Consider the following 18,494-nt stretch of genomic DNA (forward strand, 5'->3'; position numbering starts at 1 on the left):
AGACCACTGCACTGTGAGGGGTCCTGGCAGGGCTCTCACACTTCTGCTTGGCCCAAAGGGGGGATTTTTCAGGCTGCCCAGCAGCAGGGATAGGCATGGCTGATGCCAGAGCTGCCTTTACTCCCCTGCCTGGCTCCTTCCTTGCACCTGGGGTTGGGCAGCTCTGACTTGTCTTGCACAGACCCCACAGATCTCTTCTTGCCCCTGGCCCTGGCTCACCTCCCAGAGGCCCTGGCCCCATGGGACAGACACAGGGCACACTTGGTACTCTATGGCCAGCCCTCAGCAGGCAATGTGCCCACCACACCACAGCAGGCATGGCCCAGCAGTGCCCCTGCTCCAAGCCCTGCACTTGACTCCCAGCCCATGACCAGGGGTGTCCTGGGTGTCTCTGGGTGCATGGTGCTGCACCTCATCCCAGCATCTCCACCCTCCCTGCAGTGCCAGGATGACCAAGGCCTGTGGAGGACAGCTGGAGCCCTGCAACCAGTCTGGGATCAACCCCTGTGGCTCCATCCTGCACCCCCTGCCTGCTGAACCCCTCTCCAGCCTGTCAGAGCTGTCAACAGCTCCAGCTCTGCTTCAAAGGGGCCACAGAAGGGCATGGCAGCTGCTTCTCCTAGCACTGGAAGTGCTTTCAGTAATGGTGAGGAGCATGAGCTCACAGTCCCAGCGAGGACAACGGTGACATTTGGGAGGCACAAACACAGCGTGATTAGCTGATAACCTTTCCTGAGAGATCCCAGGTGTGTGCACCTGGGAGGGAAAAGGGAGGGGGACAAGGCCCCCACACTGTGAGCCTCTGGAAAACAGCTCCAAATGCCCCAGCCTGCCCCTTCACACAGGACATGGAGAGTGCCCCAAACTGGGACCAGCTGACCCTACAGACTGGGCACCCTGAGCGTGGACACCCCTCTGTGGCACCTGCAGCCCAGCTCTGTCCAAGTGAGGGGTGGTTCCAGGACCCTCATTGCACTGGGAGCCCCCACAGAGGGTTTGGGCAGCCCCCCAGCACATCTCACCGGGTCCACAGGCTGGGAGACACGGCATCCTCCTGCACACGGGCAAGCAGAGGAGGATGTGGTTTCAGAGCAAGGTGCCAAGGTCTGCCATTAGCAAAGGAGGCAGCTGGGAGCAGGGGCTGTGCGAGGATTGCTCCCACACCGGGCATGGGGCTGTGGTGGGGTGGGGAGGGACAAACAGCACTGAAGAGCAGGTCCCCATGCATGGTGCCACGCTGTGAGGCAAAGGGACCCCTCCTCAGAGGGTCTGCACATGCGACATGCTCCCTCCCTGCCCTGCTGAGTGGGACCGAACGCCGGGGGCCGGGATCGGGGTGTCCGGCCGCGAACAGGGAGGGTCTGTGTGCAGCCTGGCAGGAACTGGGCAGGGCCGGGAGGGGCTGGCTGGGGCTGGGAGGGCGCCGGGGCAGTCTGGGCTCCGCAGCTGGGCCGGGAGCGCTGCCAGCACATTCCTGGGGCTGCCGGGCAGCGGGAGCGTGTGTGGGCGCGGGGCAAGGGCACGGCGATGGAGCGCTGACCCGCCCGGCGGTGCCGCATCCCCCGGGCAGCCTCGGCCCCGCCGTGCCCCCGGTCATGCCCCAGCCTCCCGCGGCCGCTGCCAGGCGGGACCACCCCCGGAGCCGTGCTGCCAGCCCGGCATTGCCCCCGGCCGGGCTGCTCTCCTGGGAGCTGCTGCGCAGGGACAGCGCCAGCGTGCCGCCCCTCCTGGGACTCGGCATGGCCTCTCCCAAAGGCCCCTGCTCCACTCTGGGTGCAGCCCAGGAACCAGTGCGAGACTGGGACAGGAAGGGTGAGGGGATGGGGAAAGAGGAGGACGGGAGGGGCCCACTCAGCCCACCACCCAGCCCCCGGGGATGCATCTCTGCTGACAGAAACAAGGTCGGTAGCACCCAAAGCTGCGGCAGAAAGGTGGGTGGGACACAAGGATGGAAGGAGGCGGCTGGGACCCTGCTCAGCTGCTCCTTTCCGGGGAGCCTCCTGCTTGCCTGCTACAGGACCTGCCTGTGCTACAGCCAGGCACGGGTCCCCCCCAGGGAGGGTCCGGAGTATCGAGAGAGCCCCCAGGTGATGTGCTCTTACTGTGTCACCCTGGCTGGCCGTCCCCGAGGTCCCCACCGCAGAGGGGGCAGCCCCCATGGCCCCGCTTCCGGACTCGCTGCTGTGACGGTGGCACAGGCAGTGACACAAGCGGTGGCACAGCCAGCTTTCTGGAGTGACAGGAGCAAGTGTCTATCTCCCGGACAGCTGCATGGCTGCAGAACGGAGATGTGGGCACTGGAGCAGCCTGTGCAGATGAGACACACAGGGAAGGGTGCCAGCTACAGCTGTCTTGGGTCCATCCCCTTCTCCGGGGTACAGCCCCGATCAGCCTGGGACATCCTGGGTGGGAAAGGGTTAATGAAGCAACGCAGGGAGCTCCCCAGAGCAGAGGCACAGACTCAGCTCCGTGTAAGGCTGCCAGGACACCCCACGGGGGGCAGACACCGCTCTTGTGGGGCAGCCCTGACCAGGAGGTCACTCAGAGCTCTAATGAAGGCGTCATGACAGATGGAGGGCCTGGGGCAGCTGGCAGGGAGACCCTTGCTCAGCCCCAGCCTCGCCAGCCCCCTCACCTTCATCTGGTGTGATGCCAGCTGGCACGGAGCGCTCAGCACCCCCAACACCTTGCTGGGAGGAACTGGGGGTGTAGAGGCCAGTCTGGGCCGTGGGATGGGGCAGGCTGACAGCCAGGAGCTGGTCCATGGTCAAGAGCAGGACAATGCTGGCAGTGCCACGGGAACAGCCCAGGGACATGGCACACCAACCACTGTTGTTGTATTGGCAGTATTGGCACTCTGGCAGCTCCACCCTGCACACCCTGCATGCCCTGCACACCCGGCCTCCCTCTGCCTGTGCTCCCAGGCCTCACCAGCCCTTCCCAGCCCAGCTCCCATGGCAATTACACCCTGCCCAAGCCCATCCATCACGGATTAGCTATTTTCTATCAGCATTTATCTGCAGACAATCTTACTCCTGCCGTGACAGCCTGATGCCTCAATCACCCTCCCTCCTGCTACCAGGCTGCTCTGATAAGAGGCTGCTGTATCTTATCGGGCTCCCCGGCAGTTACACATTAATGGTGCCATCTCCGGGCTGGGTGGGATGAACCCAGCCCACCGTCGGGCTGGAAGCAAGCAGCACTGGGTGATGCAGTGATGGCTGCTGAGCACACAGGGCATGGACAGGGTGGGCAGGCTGCAGGGAAGGGCAGGCTGTGCAGCTGAGGTTCCCAGCATTGCCTCAAAGCAGATGTACGCAGGGGGGACGGTCCCTGCCCCCAGCCCAGGGCAAAGAGCAGCTGCTATCACTGCCTGCACTGGACTGTTTGCTCTCTCAGCCCATTAACAGAGCTGCCTTATCCGGTGGGCAGGGGCCAGCGGCAGCCCAAAGCCCGCTGGCCAGGCAGGGGCATCGATCATGGGAAAGGGAGGGGTGCCCCAGATAACCCCTGCAGACAAATGGGTTTCTAATGGGGTCTTAAGCCTTGCACCCCCCATCTCCAAGGGAATGGGGGAATGTCATCCAGGCAGGACCCTCATGTCACTGGGGCCCCAGCTTTGCCCACACCCTGAGCACTGGCAGAGCCTGGGTGCAAGCCCTTTGCTGGAAGGTGTAATCCCAGCTACCCTGTGCCAGCAGACCATGCATGCCCAGGGTGCATGCTGGCAGAACCACCCATGAGGAATGAGAACCCCATGCCCATGGCATTGCCTCGTTGATGGCACACCTGGCACCTGGGTACAGGAGCCCTGCCAGGGCTGCAGCGTGAGGCTTTCAGGGTGTCCCTTTCCTTAAACCCCAGCACCCTAAGCATGTTGTTTAGGGAGAAAAGAATGGGGAGTGGGGTGGCACAGGGTAGGAAGCAGGGTCCCCTGCCCCATGGCAGAACATGCCACTGGAGTGCCAGGTGGGATGGGGGCAGCGGGACTGGTGAATAACGGGGACAGCCTGTGGCCACAACACCTCGCCATGCACAGGAGAGCCAGCCCTTCTAGAAAGCATCACCCTGGGGGCACACCGAGCCAGGGTGGGCTGCGGGAGTGCATGCAGGGGGGCTCCCTGTGGGGCGAGGGGCATTGGAGCACCATGTGCCGGGGAGGGAGGGAGGGAGGTGGCAGCGGTGCCGGCAGACGAGGGGGAGCCGGGGGCCAGCCCCGGGGGGCCCGGCAGGCAGAGCAGATTGGCTGCCGACGAGGTCTCCAAGCTCCTTAGAAAGGGCAGCGAGCGTGGGAGGCGCTAAGGGAGCAGGCAGGGTGCCGAGCCACGCTCCCGTCCCGCTCGGCAGCGGCGATGCCGCAGGCGGGCACCCCCCCGGGCTCCCGGGGCACGGCGCTGCTGGCCCTGTCGCTGCTGCTGGCAGGGTCCCTGGGCGGCGGGCAGCACTACGACTACTACGGCTGGCAGCCCGAGAGCCTGCCCCACGGGCGCTTCTACGGGCGGGAGCCGCAGTGCCTCGACATCCCGGCCGACATGCAGCTCTGCCGCGACGTGGGCTACAAGCGCATGCGGCTGCCCAACCTGCTGGAGCACGAAACCATGGCCGAGGCCAAGCAGCAGGCCGGCAGCTGGGTGCCCCTGCTCGCCAAGCAGTGCCACACCGACACCCAGCTCTTCCTCTGCTCCCTCTTCGCCCCCGTGTGCCTCGACCGGCCCGTGTACCCGTGCCGCTCTCTCTGCGAGGTGGTGCGGGACTCCTGTGCCCCCGTCATGGAGTCCTACGGCTTCCCCTGGCCTGAGATGCTGCACTGTGGCAAGTTCCCCTCTGACCACGAGCTCTGCATCGCCGTCCAGTTTGGGAACAGCAAAGCCACGCCGCCCCCAGGTAAGCGGGAAGGGTACTGTGATGGGATGGGAATGCTTGTGGAGCCCCTGCACAGGAGTCCCTTCACCCCTCAGAGCACAGCCCAGAACACCGGTGCTGGCCAAGGACTCTGTGCGTAACAGGGCAGGAGGGGGCACAGGATCAGCTTTGTCTGGGCACTATTGCCCAGGGGCACTGTGCTCCCAGCTGTCCCGGGATGAGGAAGAACACGGTATGAGGTGGGAGCCGCTGGCCGATCCACCGCAGTGCTGGGTCCCTCTGCTGCCGCTGGGTCCCATGCCAGCAGGAGAGAGCGTGCTGCACCTGCGGTGTCAGCCCCACACTGGCACTGCAAGGTGGCTGTCCCCTCAGCCAGGAGAGGGGACATCCCCCAAAGGCAGCCTAGGCTCAGGGTCAGGGCTGGGACAGCCTTTAGGCTGGGACCACCCTCACTGCTGCTGTGCTCCAAAGTGCCAGCATCTGATGGGAGGCTGTCCCCATCTCTCCTCCCCTCCTGGGGGGTGACCCTGGTCTGCAAGGTGCTCTGTGCCTCTCTGCATCACCCCAGCACAGCTACCTAGGGAGCAGAGGAGCTGCTGGGGCTCTCCCAAGCGTGTCCCCGAGGAGCTGGCCCTGGTGACAAGTACCAGCAGCATGAAGCTGTGACACTAACTGGTCTCTCACCACAGTGTCCAAGATCTGCACCCAGTGTGAGATGGAGCACAAGGCGGATGGCATGATGGAGCAGATGTGCTCCAGTGACTTTGGTGAGTGCTGGGGTCTCCTTCTCAGCCTCCCCTAGGTCTGGCAGCTGGGGTGGGAGTTGGCCAGAGGTGGGGTTGTATGGGGATAGCCCCTGGGAGATTCCTGAGCCGTTCCCTTGGACCCTTCATGCCTGGGATGGGTGCACCACAGGAGAAGACATTGGTGGGGAATAGGGGAGAAGACATTTGGGAGGGTCACTGGGGGCCTCCGCTGGACCCTCCCCAACAACCCCTTTCCCCTCCCCACCCAGTAACTTCCCCAGGCACCCGACCCAGGGGTGGGCTGCACCCTGTCCTGCCCGGGTGCTGGCCCAGGCCCTCCCCTCCCCAGCACCCAGCAGTGCTCCCTCCCTCCCTCCCCAACCGCGCCCGCTGCCCCACACAGTGGTGAAAATGCGCATCAAGGAGGTGACGGAGGAGAACGGGGAGCGCCGGCTGGTGGCTGCCCAGAAGAAGAAGGTGCTGAAACTGGGCCCGCTGAAGCGCAAGGACACCAAGAAGATGGTGCTGCACATGAGGAACGCGGGTGCCTGCCCCTGCCCCCAGCTCGACAGTCTCAGCGGCAGCTTCCTGGTCATGGGCCGCAAGGTGGGGGGCCGCCTGCTCCTGCTGGCCATCTACCCCTGGCAGAAGCACAACAAGGAGATGAAGTTTGCAGTCAAGTTCATGTTCTCTTACCCCTGCCCACTCTACCACCCCCTGCTCTATGGGGCTGGGCAGCATTAGGGTTTTTGCCCACCCTGCCCTTTCCCAGAATTCCTGCACTGGCCCAACATCCCACCCCTGGCTTCTCTGGCTGCACCCTAGGAGCTCAGCTCTGCTCACCTCAGCCCCTTGACTGTGCCCCAGAACCCAGCTGTGCACCTGCAGGATTCCCTGCTGCATTTGTGGGAGCCCTGATCCACAGCCAGGACACCTGCCTCCCCCCAAGAGCGCTACTCTGCTCCCCTGGGATCCCTGTTCTGCTCCCGGGACCCTCACCCCTGTCCAGGAGCTTGGTCTGGACCTGGGACCCTTGTTCTGCATGCTTGTGAGCCCTGGTCTGTACTGGACACCCTTGTCTACTCCCAGGTTCCCCACCCAGAAACCCAGAGACCCTTGCTTTCATTTAGGATCCCTGCTTGGCCTTCTTGGCTACACCTAGGACCCCTCCCCTGCAGCCATGTCCTTTGCCCAGCTCCCTCATGATATGCCACAGACCCTCAGTCCCCCAGTCCCTGTTCCAGCCCACCAACACATCCCATGCCCTCACCTGGAGCTCACATCCACCCCTGGATTATATCACCTTCCAGAGATCCAGCCCAGCCCAGGCAGGTCCCTCTATTCCCACAGATTGACTCCCTGCAGACTGAGGGCCCAGAGCTGCACAAATCCCTCCTGGGGTCGCCCACTCCCCATAGCACACAGTTCACACCTCCAATGCTCCAGGGCAGCTCTGCTGCACCCCTTGCACACACCCTGCTGTGACTCAGCCACGCGCCCCTTGCCCACCAACACCACAGTAAATTATTCCGGCTCGGAGCAGTCTCTGTGCCACTCACTGCAGCTCATGGGTAAGAACCCTTGGGGCTCCCTCAGGGACCCCAGAGGATTGGGAGGGGGTCCCAGTCCTGCCCACTGAGTGAGGCAGCCTGAGGGAGCGAGGTCACCTCAGGATCTGGCTCTGGCCCCTCTCAGGTGCTGTGCCCAGAGCCTGAGCCTGGGCAGTCCAGCCAAGCCAGGGGATGTGGTTCCTGGTGGTCACAGGCATCCCTGGAGCCTCAGGCACCCCTGCCACTCCAGGGAGCCTGGGAGGGCATCGAGATGAGCAGCATGGGGGGGACAGGGCCATCGCTGCTGCTGGAGCCTCACAGCTGTGTTTGGCAGTGGTTTGGCAGGGAAGTTTCTTCTTTTTCTTCCTTTGTCACCCCAGGGGATAAATCCATGGTCTGGGAGCTCACAGCACCTGTGAGAAGCCTGGCACTGAGCATCAAAGGGGGCAGATACTGGACCAGGCAGTCTCCAGCCCTGCCCTCCCCATACCATACCATCTGAAAGTCCTCTCTGCAGCTCCCTGCCAGCCCTGCTTGGCTGCCAGACCTCCCATGCCACAGCCTCCATCCTCCTCCAAAATGATTCCTAGGGCCACCCACCTGCGCTGGCCAGGACCCTCCCAAAAGCCCCATGAGCAGGGCAGCCCTCAGCCCAGCCCTGATGGCAGCAGGGCTGTCCCTTAGCTCAGCTGGACTGCCAAGCTGCCCCCCAGTCCCTGCTGGCAAGGGACAGCTTGAGGCACCCCGTCATTCCTGCTGTTCCAACTGGTATCCACCTTTCCCAAAGGGTGAGGGGCCCAAGGTGCTGCCAGGACATTTCCCCAGTGCCTGCCTGCCTGACACTGCCTTCTCTTCAGAGCTGACCAGCCTCAGGGAGCTCCTGGGACAGGGAAATTGAGGCTGCAGGATCCCTGCACCCACCCTCTTCTGGCTGATAAGAGCACTGTGCACCTGCCCTGCTCTGGGCTGACCTCTTCTCCCTCTGCCCTCTTGGGCATGGCCTTGGCCCCACTGGTCAGCCTCCAGAGCCCCAGATCTCCCACTCTGGCCCCACAGCCAGCCAGAAATATGGGCCAGCCAGCCCCTGCCCCAGCCTTGCACCAGAAATGGGCATTTCTCCCTGGCCACTGGGGAAAAAATGGGGAAAAAATTCAAATATTATTAGGTTTGTTCAGAGCTTGACTGCAGAGCACACTTCCATAGGAATAAACACTGTCAATTACATTTTATTGCAAAACTTTAAAAGCATAAATAAAACCCCATCTCCCACAGCCTAAGTTTATCTGTAGCCCTCTGTATTCTGTGTCATTAGCATCTTCCCAGAGAGTGTTCAGACATACATGGACATAGTGCTCACTGTTGCAAGTGTTTTCTCTAGAAATATGAGCGGCTCCTCCACCTCCCACTGTCAGCTGTCTGAGCAAGCTGACCCCTCACAGTCCCTCCCAGGCCTGTAATATCCCATTGCAGACACCCTCACAAACACACCCACAGCTCTTGTGGTGCCACACAGCCCCCTCCCCAATGCTACAGTTGCTCCAGTCACTGCCCCCACTGCTCAGCCCTCTGCACAGCACTCCCCTGCACACCCAGCACAAGCCAGACACCCTGATCATCAAATGCCAAGTCCAGCTTTTCTCCAAATGTCCATGTGAAGCCTATGAGCCCCCAGCCAAGCTAAGTGTTGAGGCTCTGCCACACAGGAGCTCCCACACTGGTGGGATGTGGAGCTTGCAGCAGGGTCTGGGTTCCAGCAACTTCTCAGACGAGTGGGTGTCACAGCCTGGTGGGCACTGGCCCCCCAGATTCCCTGGCTCGGGAGAAGCTGCAGCTGGCTGGCAGGGACCCAGGCCATGGCTGCTCCCAGCTGCACAGCAGCCAGGGTCACATTCCTGGGATAGCTGGGAGCTTTGCTGTTCACACAAGGAAAGGTCATCCTTGTGCACACAGGCAGCTGGTGGGAGCACCACCCGGGGAGGGCAGGGGAAGGAGCAGCCACGGGAGGCAGAGGAAGCTCAGTAGCTCCTGTCAGAGCTGAGGTGCTCCCTGGCTCCAGCCCAGCAGGATCCAGCCCTGGCACAGCTGACAGGCAGCTGCACACAGCTCTGAGCAGGGGGCAAACAAGGCTACAGCAGGGCACAAGATGGGAATTCCAGTAAAGTGTGGAGAGCCGGTGGCACAGAACACCACTGCTCCAGGAGCACCTGCAGGACAGCAGGGCCAAAGCCACAGAGGTGTCAGAGTGACCTGGGACAGCTTTTACTGGTATGACACAAGAGGCAGCTGAGGACAAGAGATTTATTGATCATTCTCTATATGCATTTATATATTAATCTGTAGTAGAAAGCAGCAGTCACTAAGTGCACAGAGCAGCACTAACTCCTGCCTTTTGTCACACTGGAGACCCAGCCACACAGCCCAGTCCAAACTCATTCTCTTTCCTCCTCCGCGTTACAGCCAAATTCGGGGGTAAAAGACTAAACCTGCAGGCAGTGAGGCTGAGGAGCACAGGAGTGACTAGCAGAGTCTCAGCTGAGCCAGGATGAAAGACCTAGCTAGTCCAGACCCCAAGGGATGCAGGAGGAGCTCTGAATTGATCCCAAAAATACAGTCACTTATAGCACAGTGCTGGGAAAGGAAGGGACAGAGCCCTGAGGTTGTTCTGCCCCACCCGGGAGGCGAAGGCAGGACCACGAGTAGGAAGGATGGCTCTTCCATCACTGACCCAGGCCAAAGGGCCTGGGCAAGCACGTGGCAGGGCACAGCAAGTGCCAGAGAGCACCCAGGGCTTGGAGCAGCTGCAGGGATGGGGCACAGCCGTGGGCAGTGCTCCTCCACAGCGACCCAGCTGGTGCACGGCAAGGAAGGCTGGTCCGTCCAGCCCGGCGCTGGCAGGAGGAGCACAAGGGCAAGCGTCCTCTGGCAGGGAATGCCATGCTGGGGTCCCAACACTCCAGGCTCCCAGTGGCAGGGGTGCCTGCCCGCTGTCCCAGGTGTCAGGCAGTGCAGGACACAGGAGCTGGCTGGGCCTGGTTCATCACTTGATGAGCACCTGGTTGCAGAGCGCGCACACAAACACTGTCTCCTTCTGAGCCTCCGGGGCTGGAAAGGAAAGCAAATGTTACAGATGATCCCCCTTTCCCACCACAGGCTAGGGACCCCAGCCACAGAACTGCTTCAAGAGCTGCAGTTTTTTCATCACTGCTCTATCCTGAGCCAGGCTGTGCTGGGCATGTCCTGTCCACCCTCCCCACCAGGGCTGGGGCAAATGCCTGGGCACACAGAACAGGGGGAAGCAGCAGCTCTTCCCTCCACCTTTCAACTCACCCGTGGCTCCCATCACAGCCTTGGGGACTTTGAAGGAACAACACCTGGAGCAGAAGCTGTTCCCACAGTTACTGCAGCTCCGCTGTGGAGAAAGATGGAGGTGAGACCCAGATGTGGTACCAGACTAACCCAGGAATAAGTGAAAGGGGTCAAAAGTCTATACCTCCTTCTGAGAACTGCCCACAGACTGTGTGCCAAGCATTGCACACAGGGCTCAGATAAGGCAACAGGTCATTCTCACTAGCAGACCCATGCTCTACTTCACCACAAAGGCCACAGGAAATGGACTAAACCAGGGTACAGAGCAGGTATCTTCTACAATAACACATGAGTTTGGCCTGAGGCAGCTTCCAAAGGAGTAAATGGACAAATGCTGTACAACACAAGGGATCCCTGGTGCCATTAGGCTTGTGACAACACCCAGCATTTAGCTGAGGTCATTTGGGCTGTGACCGAGGCCAGACACCTGAACTGCTGGGGAAAGCTGGGGCAAGCCAGACATGAGCAACACCTCTGCCCCAGGTGCAGCCAGCAAGCTGGGGCAGAAGCTGAAGACTCACCCTCTTCTTGAGCACAGAGAAGGTGGCAGCACAGCCCGTGCAGTTCCCTGAAGGAAAGAGAGCAGAGGTCAGGCAGGGCTCTGCTGCCTGGGGCTGCAAGTGGCACAAGAGCATCTGTAGCTGTTGTAAAGGCTCAGCTCAGAGGTGACATTGCTGCACCTTCCATGTTTGCCCTTCCCAGGAGTGCTGGGACCATTCTCCCCAAGGAGTGGAAAAGGTCACTGGAGGTGTCAGCACACCCTAGCACACACCACACACCCTCTCCCAGTCCTCGGGTCACCACTGGAAGCAGCACAGAGACCAGGCTGCTGAGCTCCCCAGCAGCACCTGCTCCCACACTCACCGAAGTTGTTGCTGGGGTAGCGCTTGCGCAGGCGCTCGGTCAGGCGGGACACCTTGCTGCGGATCACCTCATTCTTGCTCATAAAACCATTGTCTGGGAGGCTGAGGTCAAACTCTGCTGAGCACTGAGAGCTCTCATCATCCTCCTGCAGAGAGCAGAGCCAGCTGAGCACAGCAGGGTGGCTGGGGGCACTCTGAGGGCTGCAGAGCAGCCCATGCCAGAGGCAGGCACCCAACAAACTGGGTGTTGCACCTGGCATTTCTACAAGCCACCAGCAGACCAGGCAAAGCTCCAGCTGGGAGGAGATCCCACACCCTGGCATGGCAGTACTCACCATGACCAGCAGCTGGTTCTCCTTTCCCCGCAGCATGGGACAGAGAGGAGAGTGAGCACACACAGAGTCAGAGGCACCCAGCCCCACAGTCACTCTCTCTGAGCACCCAATTTGCTCAGCAAGGTCTTTGTCCCTTTCCCACCTCAGCTGCCCCACCCCAACCAGCCTCAAACCTCAATTGCATCTTTGAACTCTTCATCAGGTTCTGCTTCCTCTGCTTCCTCCACACTGCCAGGGGTAAGGTCCTACAAGAGATTCATAAAGTTAGTCCTGCTGTTCCCCTGCCCCTGTTCAAAGGTGGCCCCACATTTCTGGGCAGGTTCCAGGACAATGGATCTGGCCCCAGGCAGCCTCACAGATGACACAAGTGTCAGAAGGTGAGGTTAGCCCCTGCCTCCTCAGACCACATCCTTACATGTGGCAAAAGGACTGAGACAAGCCCTCAAGGCAGAGAGCAGCATCCCAGTAACTCAGGAGTGGCTCACAGGCTTCCAGCAAAGCTGGCAGCTGGGAGAAGTTTGTGTGTGGAGGGGCACAGGCATGGTCAGACCCAAGGGCTGACTCTGCAGCTCCCACCCCACAACTGCCAGCCCTGCCCCTCTCTCACCTCAGCACTGGTGGGGGTGGGGGTCCGATCTGGGGCAGCAGCTGGTGGCAGGGGTTCAGCAGGTTCTGGAGTGCTCTCGAGGGGTTTGGAGCCCACACACTGCTCAATGGAGGCCTTGAGCTCCCTTATCACTGGTAAAAAGGGGAGTACAGCTGGAGTAGGGTGGCATTTCCCTGCTCCCAGCCACATCACACAAAAGCCTGATCTCCAAGTTCAAGGTGGGGCATTGACACACTCCTCTGTTCACATATCAAAGCTAGGACAGAAAGGAAGATCCCCCCACCACCACCTGCCCCAGCTCAGTACAGGGAATGGCAGGAGCTAACATCACAGCTCAGACACATCCAACACTCCTCCAGCACGAGCCACAGAAGAGGGCTCCTCTCCCTTCCAATGGCATGTTTTCAAGCCTGTGTCATACACTGCCACAGGCACTGAATGTGTATGAAGTCCTGAAGAGCAGGGTCAGGGATCAAGAGAGATGGAGAGGCTCACACACAACCTGCATTGACAGACCCTGGTTTGCCACACCACAGAGAAGAAAATGAAACAGCACCTGGGCTGGAACACACATCAGGAGAGACTCTCACCTCCAACAGCTGAGCCCCAGGAGCATACCACCCACCCTGGGCTGCTGAGCACCACCCCTAGGGCATCATTGCCTTCACAGGGTTTCAGGGTCTACAGGAGAGCCTGACACGGGACAGTGGGCTCATGTGAGGGAGAGGTCCAGGGAAGGATCCCTGGCTTCAGAGGGCCCCTCCCCAACCCATCTCACACAGGGCACTTCCAGCCAGGTCTCATACCTTGATAGAACTGGGTGTTGCCCAGAAATAGGGTGCTATTGAGGATGGCCAGGACCCAGCAGAGGGGAAGCAGGTAGAGGACACAGATAGTGCCCAGCAGCACCCCATAAAACCTGTGGAAAACAGCAGGATACTGTGGTCAAGTCAGAGCAACTCACACAACAGCATAAAACTCCTTCCTTCATCTGGTGTTCCATCTGTTCTCTCCAAGTACCAAACAAATCAAATACAGCACCACAGGCCTGGCTGAGCCCCTGTCCCCACCAAGCCCACCCCAGGGTGCCTGAGCCAGTACTACTCACTGGGAAGAGACAGTGGGGTTCTCCCAGTACAGCACACGGTACACTGCCTCACAGCTGCAGCACATCCCGTTCAGAAACCCCTCCAGCTGGATCAGGCTGCAAACGAGACAGTCACAAAAAACCCCACAAACGCACACCCTCGTTCCCCACATTCACGTGGGTTACAGCAGGAGCCCCTACAGCCTTCAAGAAGCCTTTGTGGCTACAGAGGCCCCCACAGCCCCAGCGCTGGGAGGCCCCGGCACTCACAAGCTCTTGACCTGGGCGATGGCCTCCTGCCGCGAGAGCTGCACCTTGCGCAGATCCTCCCTGCGGACACTGTGGTACCTCCTGCGCACCAGCTCCGGCTCCGAGGGCCGGGCCCGGCACGTCTCCTGCAGGTAGCCCAGCAGGGCCGGCACCGCCACCAGCAGGGCGAGCACCGAGTACCAGGCAGCTGCAAGAGGCGGGACAGCGTCAGCCGCGAGGGTCCGGGAACGGGAGCAGCCCTGAGCCCCGGGACGCACCTTGGCCGAGGGTGAGCAGCAGGAAGTTGAGGCCGAGGCAGACCAGGAGAGAGCACACAGGCCGCTGCCACCTGCCGACAGGGGGAAGGCCAGGGACATGAGACCCGGGCACGGTCCCGGTCCCGATCCCGCCGCAGCCCGCACCTACCGGAGGAGGGAGCGGACACCGTCGGCAGCGTCCCGCAGCGGCTCCAGGTAGAGCTCCAGCCGCCGGTAGCTCCGCACCAGCTCCAGCAGGTCGAAAGCAGCGGCGGCCTTGGGCGGCGACGGCTCCGGCGGGGCCTCAGCAGCTCCCGCCGCCCCTTCGGGGCCGCCTGCCGCCCCGTCCCGCTCCACCGCCTGCATGACGGGACCAGGACTGGGACCGGGAGCCGAGCGGCCCCGCCGCGCTCGGCTCGACACCGCCGCGCGCTCCCGTGACGCGACGGGCGCGCCGTGAGCTCCGCGCGGCCAATGGGAGCGGGGCTCCGGGAGCCCCGCCCGTGGGGAACGGGAACGGGAACGGGCCGCGCCCAGCGCTCCGGGCCCGCCCGGATCCGCCCGCGCTGCGTGCCCGCCGCCCGGCTGGGGCCTGTGGGCCGGCACGCCCTGGGCGCGAGGCGCGGGGCGGAGTCTCGGTGGGCTCGGTCTAGACACGGGGGTCGGTCCCGGCCCGGTCCCGATTCGGGTCTGCTGTGGTGTAGGGCTCACTCACAGCTTGGATCCGGTCCCAGTCCAGGGCTGGGCACTGATCCGGGTCTAATCCAGGTTCAGGGCTCAGTCCCAGTCTGGGTCTTGGCGTGGCCTGCATCCAGCTGTGTCGGTCACGGTGGGTTTGTCCCCGTGAGGTTGCTGGGCCACCTCTCCCCGAGGAGAGACCAGGGAGCAGCCTCACAGCGAATCCCTGAAGGGGAGCAGCACGTTCCCCATAGGCCCTGAGCATGGCTGGCAGCTCATTCACTGCCCCTCCATACCCGCAAAGCAGCCCAGCCCTGCGTGCACTGGCACTGTCCTGCCCAGCGGCCTGCAGCCCTGCTCGCACTGCTCAGGGCACCATGGGCCATCCTACAAGGTGCTTGCAGTAGAGCAGAGATGCTGGCTCCCAGGCATGCTCTGGGGATCCTGGATTCTGTCTGATGCCAAAAGTGGTAACCTTGTTATAATTCTGTGCTGGCTCTTGGACAATGAGGGTACAGTGCTGCTGCCCACTGCCTGCAGCCTCTGATGAACAGGGAATGTGTCCCATGGGCACAATGTTGGGACCCAGTGACACCTCAGCTGCAGGTCCAGGTCCCAGACTGGACTCTGTCGCAAGAGTGTGTCCCAGAGCTGCAGCCAGGCCGGGGAGATGCAGGCAGCCCTCCACTGGCCCCTGACCCACCAAGGGGCATTCTGTGTGTACATGGCTGCCCATGGTGCCCTGGGCAGACAGAGGGCCCTTTCAGCACCGAGTGACGAAGCCCATGGGAATGCAGCTACATCCTGTCCTCAGTACATCCCATACCAAAGCCCTGGGACTTGGCCTCCCTCTGCTCTGTCCAGAGCCCCATGTGAGCATCAGGCTGTGCCCAGTCTCTGACATGCAGCAGGGCCAGGGATAGCCTCTGTACCCAAGGGCAGAGTCTTAAGCCTCTCTAGTAGGAGCAGTGGCTCAGCATGAGGGAGTCTCCCTGTGACCCCAGAGCACCCCAGGACTTCATGATTACGGCCAGAGACTTCACGCAGAGAGGCCCCAGGGTGCAGGGCTACAGAGCTGGATGTGACCTCAGCTCAGACCTCATACCCAGCAGATCCCAGCTCCAGCACAAAGCCCCACACACCCAGTGAGCGCCAATATTGCTTTATTTGGAAGGTGAATCCACTGGCACCTGAAAGGAGGCTGTAGGGGGATAGAGCTGTGTGACAGACAGGGCTGCAGAAAGCCAGGAGAAGGCACTTGTGGTGGCAGAAGCACCGAGGGCATTTTGGACAGCCTGGGCCAGGGGCTGCACCAGAGTAAGGCAGGGGCAGGCGGTGTCAGGGACCAGCCTTGACACAGGGTACAGACAGCATGTCCTGCCCAAGGAAGGGGTACATGGCCTGGGGCATGACGGGGTATGCACTGGGACAGCACATCATGATGGAAGTGGCGACCCAGTACCAATCCCAGACCCCTTCAAGGCCCCAGGTGAACCATGGCTGCTGCTCTACACCTCAAAAAAGGTGTCAGGGAACCCCAGGCAGTAGGCAGCTGTGGCCAGCTGCTGGGGACACCTGTCTCACTGATCTAAGTCTACAGAGAGATGGGAGCAGACCCTCCCTTGAACGGGGAGCAATAGAGACCTGCCTCCAGGGAGGGTGAGGAGGGCTTGTGGCAGGGCAGCCCTAGTGTGGCACTGCTCCAAAAATTCTGTCTCTAGGTGCCCATTTCTCTAGTCAGCCCTACATGGCGTCGTCAGGGCTTGGCACCTGGTGGGTTCTGGAGGCTGATCCAGGACTGGGCTGGCTCCAGTGCCAGTGTCCTCTTCTGTTCTCCAAGACAGGTTGTGCTCCCACAATGCCTAGCCCCAGCTCCCCCATGGCCAGAGTGCCAGCACAGACTGCTGCAGTGCTCACCCTTCCCCTCCACCCCACCACAGTCTCTAGGCCCAGTCCCACAGAGTCCAGAGATGAAGATTTTCCAGGATGATAAACCAAGTGTGGCAGAGACAGGCAGGGCTGCAGGCTGGTCTCCAGAACCATCAGCAAGGCTGTTTCTGTCCCTTTTGGAGTAGTCTGGCCCCAGGGCTGGTTCAGTGGCTCTGGTGGCTTGGAGCCACAAACCTCTCTGCAGGGACAGCAGGAGGAGAGAACAACCCCATGACTGGCTCCCCTCAGCCTCTGGGGCACCTGGCCCCATCCCAGGACTACACAAACTCCAGGGCTGGAGGAATTTTCCCCCTACCCAGGGTCACAGAACAGGTTACGGCTCCCCTTGTCCTTCCCCTCCCTGCACAGCAATGGAGGCCTTGCTGCCCTGCTCAGTTTCCAAACTGGACTGGGGTGATGCTGGATCTGGCTGTGCAGTACTGTGTGTCTCTACACCCCTCGAGTGCAGGGCAGGGAGGCACTGAGCCCTTAGGGCTCCAGTAAGATAAAGGATGTTTTCAGGCCAGACAGAAGGAGGGGCCCAGGCTGGGGAGGCCAAGTTCAGAGCCTCCCTTAGGGAATTGTGGAGGCGCCTTGCAGCTGGAATGGCAAGATGGGGCTGCCAGCAGGTCAGGGGGGGTTATGCCCATCCAACTCCCCTAGGCACTGCTGCCCCCAGCTCAGCTCCCCCAGGCCAGTCCCGCCTCTACCCCAGGGAAAAGTCAGCACCCACCTGAGCATGCAGCACTGGCAAGACCAGGGGATTTTGGCTTGAGTTCTAGGGGGGCTCCCAAAGATTGGTATCCCTCTTACGGGCTCTCCATTTGGGTCCTTCCACTTGCAGTATCCTAAGTCTGTCCAGGGCTGGGAGAAGGGCCTGTGCAGTGGCTCGGTGTCCATGCTGTCTCGGTGCTCTGCAGGGGAAGCCGTGCTCGGCGAAGGCCTCTGTCTGTCCATCCGTCTGTGCAGGAGTCTCTGGAGGAATTGCAGTGCAGTCAGCCAGGAGGGGATGGGGCGTCAGGGTCGTTTCATCCCAAAGGCAGGCTGTGTTCTGTCTGCAGCTGAGAAGGGGAGCCAAGTGGCACGGGACGTCAGATGATGTCTCGCTGGTCCTGGCAACGCCGCAACAGGCAGTAGAGCCCGGAGAAGAGGTACAGGCAGGCAGTGACGCCCCCGCAGATGGAGGCGCTCAGGTAGGCACTGTACAGGCAGTGCTGGCTGTAGCCCGGCAGGTTGCAAAAGCTTCTCTGCTTGGCCTTGTGACCCATGATGCCAGTGGCAGCTGCGTAGAGCCCCACACCCAGTGCCAGGTCGTGCACCAGGTTGGTGAGGAGCCAGCGGGAGCCCAACCAGGGCACCAGCTCCCAGCGCCCCAGCAGGCTCAGCCCGAAGAGGGCCAGGGTGAGGAGCCAGACGAGGACAGCGGCAAACAGAGCGAAGTGGGCCGCCCCTTCGTACTTATGAGCCGCTACCGTTACCCAGAAGGCAGCGCCCAGAGCCAGCTGCCCCAGGCGTAGCAGGCCCAGCGGGCTCCGCAGGAAGGCGCGATGGAGGCTGAGAGAGCCGCGGGCCGGCGGCCCCGGGGGCGGCGGCACCGTCGGAGGAGCCGTGCGGGCCATGGCGCGGCCCTGCCTACTCCGGCGCGGCTCGGGCGGGACTCAGGGCCCCGGCGGCGACTTCCTCCCTGGCTGCTGCCAAACATCTGGCACTTAGCGGTCCTCCCCGCGCGGGGCCTCTCTCCTCTCCTCCCTGCCCCGCCTCCGCGCCCCGCCGCACCTCCCGCCAGCCCATCGGACACCCGAGGGCAGCCGCGGATGCGCCGTCGGGCAGGGACCGCCGCGCCTCTCCCGTCCCGCTGCCGCCGGGGCGGGCCACAACGCGAGGCGCGAGCGGTGGCGGGAGGACGTGGGAGAGGGCGACCGATGCCGGCGGCGGGGCGCAGGGACAGCGCACCGGGACCCCGT

At 62.0% G+C, this 18,494-nt stretch overlaps 3 protein-coding genes across 4 annotated transcripts; 1 reads left to right on the forward strand and 2 right to left on the reverse strand.

The window, feature by feature from the left end:
* Nucleotides 1-4,217: 4,217 nt before the first annotated feature.
* On the forward strand, nucleotides 4,218-8,427 carry SFRP5 (secreted frizzled related protein 5). Its single transcript, XM_005481184.4, has 3 exons — nucleotides 4,218-4,884; nucleotides 5,553-5,630; nucleotides 6,013-8,427. The coding sequence occupies exons 1-3, from the start codon at nucleotides 4,353-4,355 to the stop codon at nucleotides 6,351-6,353; spliced, it is 951 nt and encodes a 316-aa protein (XP_005481241.1). The 5' UTR covers nucleotides 4,218-4,352; the 3' UTR covers nucleotides 6,354-8,427.
* A 1,011-nt stretch (nucleotides 8,428-9,438) lies between these two features.
* On the reverse strand, nucleotides 9,439-14,526 carry ZFYVE27 (zinc finger FYVE-type containing 27). 2 transcript variants are annotated; one of them, XM_074545083.1, is made up of 12 exons: nucleotides 14,093-14,525; nucleotides 13,945-14,015; nucleotides 13,688-13,874; nucleotides 13,439-13,534; nucleotides 13,137-13,249; nucleotides 12,331-12,461; nucleotides 11,897-11,968; nucleotides 11,724-11,744; nucleotides 11,390-11,534; nucleotides 11,047-11,093; nucleotides 10,487-10,568; nucleotides 9,439-10,261 (listed from the first exon to the last, which is right to left on the reverse strand). In XM_074545083.1, exons 1-12 carry the CDS (start codon nucleotides 14,287-14,289, stop codon nucleotides 10,197-10,199), a joined length of 1,227 nt encoding a protein of 408 aa, XP_074401184.1. In that variant the 5' UTR covers nucleotides 14,290-14,525; the 3' UTR covers nucleotides 9,439-10,196. The 2 variants fall into 2 exon arrangements, with proteins under 2 accessions (XP_074401184.1, XP_074401185.1); XM_074545084.1 differs by lacking the exon at nucleotides 11,724-11,744 and having other exon boundaries at nucleotides 14,093-14,526.
* Nucleotides 14,527-15,747: 1,221 nt separating this feature from the next.
* MARVELD1 (MARVEL domain containing 1) lies at nucleotides 15,748-18,149 on the reverse strand. The gene has a single exon (XM_014275181.3). The coding sequence runs from the start codon at nucleotides 18,147-18,149 to the stop codon at nucleotides 17,622-17,624; it is 528 nt and encodes a 175-aa protein (XP_014130656.2). The 3' UTR covers nucleotides 15,748-17,621.
* Nucleotides 18,150-18,494: the final 345 nt, after the last annotated feature.

The sequence above is a fragment of the Zonotrichia albicollis genome, chromosome 7, assembly GCF_047830755.1.
Source record: "Zonotrichia albicollis isolate bZonAlb1 chromosome 7, bZonAlb1.hap1, whole genome shotgun sequence".
Lineage (NCBI taxonomy): Eukaryota > Metazoa > Chordata > Aves > Passeriformes > Passerellidae > Zonotrichia > Zonotrichia albicollis.

What these genes read in the sequence shown, in the direction of transcription:
- ZFYVE27 (XM_074545083.1), bottom strand. Translation starts at nt 14,289, where the DNA reads ATGCAGGCGGTGGAGCGGGACGGGGCGGCAGGCGGCCCCGAAGGGGCG. An exon ending in GCTGCTCACCCTCGGCCAAG is followed by an intron (nt 13,875 to 13,944) that starts GTGCGTCCCGGG and finishes CGCCTCTTGCAG; the next exon opens with CTGCCTGGTACTCGGTGCTC. An exon ending in AGAACCAGCTGCTGGTCATG is followed by an intron (nt 11,535 to 11,723) that starts GTGAGTACTGCC and finishes TGCTCTCTGCAG; the next exon opens with GAGGATGATGAGAGCTCTCA.
- MARVELD1 (XM_014275181.3), bottom strand. Translation starts at nt 18,149, where the DNA reads ATGGCCCGCACGGCTCCTCCGACGGTGCCGCCGCCCCCGGGGCCGCCG.
- SFRP5 (XM_005481184.4), top strand. Translation starts at nt 4,353, where the DNA reads ATGCCGCAGGCGGGCACCCCCCCGGGCTCCCGGGGCACGGCGCTGCTG. An exon ending in CAAAGCCACGCCGCCCCCAG is followed by an intron (nt 4,885 to 5,552) that starts GTAAGCGGGAAG and finishes CTCTCACCACAG; the next exon opens with TGTCCAAGATCTGCACCCAG. An exon ending in GATGTGCTCCAGTGACTTTG is followed by an intron (nt 5,631 to 6,012) that starts GTGAGTGCTGGG and finishes TGCCCCACACAG; the next exon opens with TGGTGAAAATGCGCATCAAG.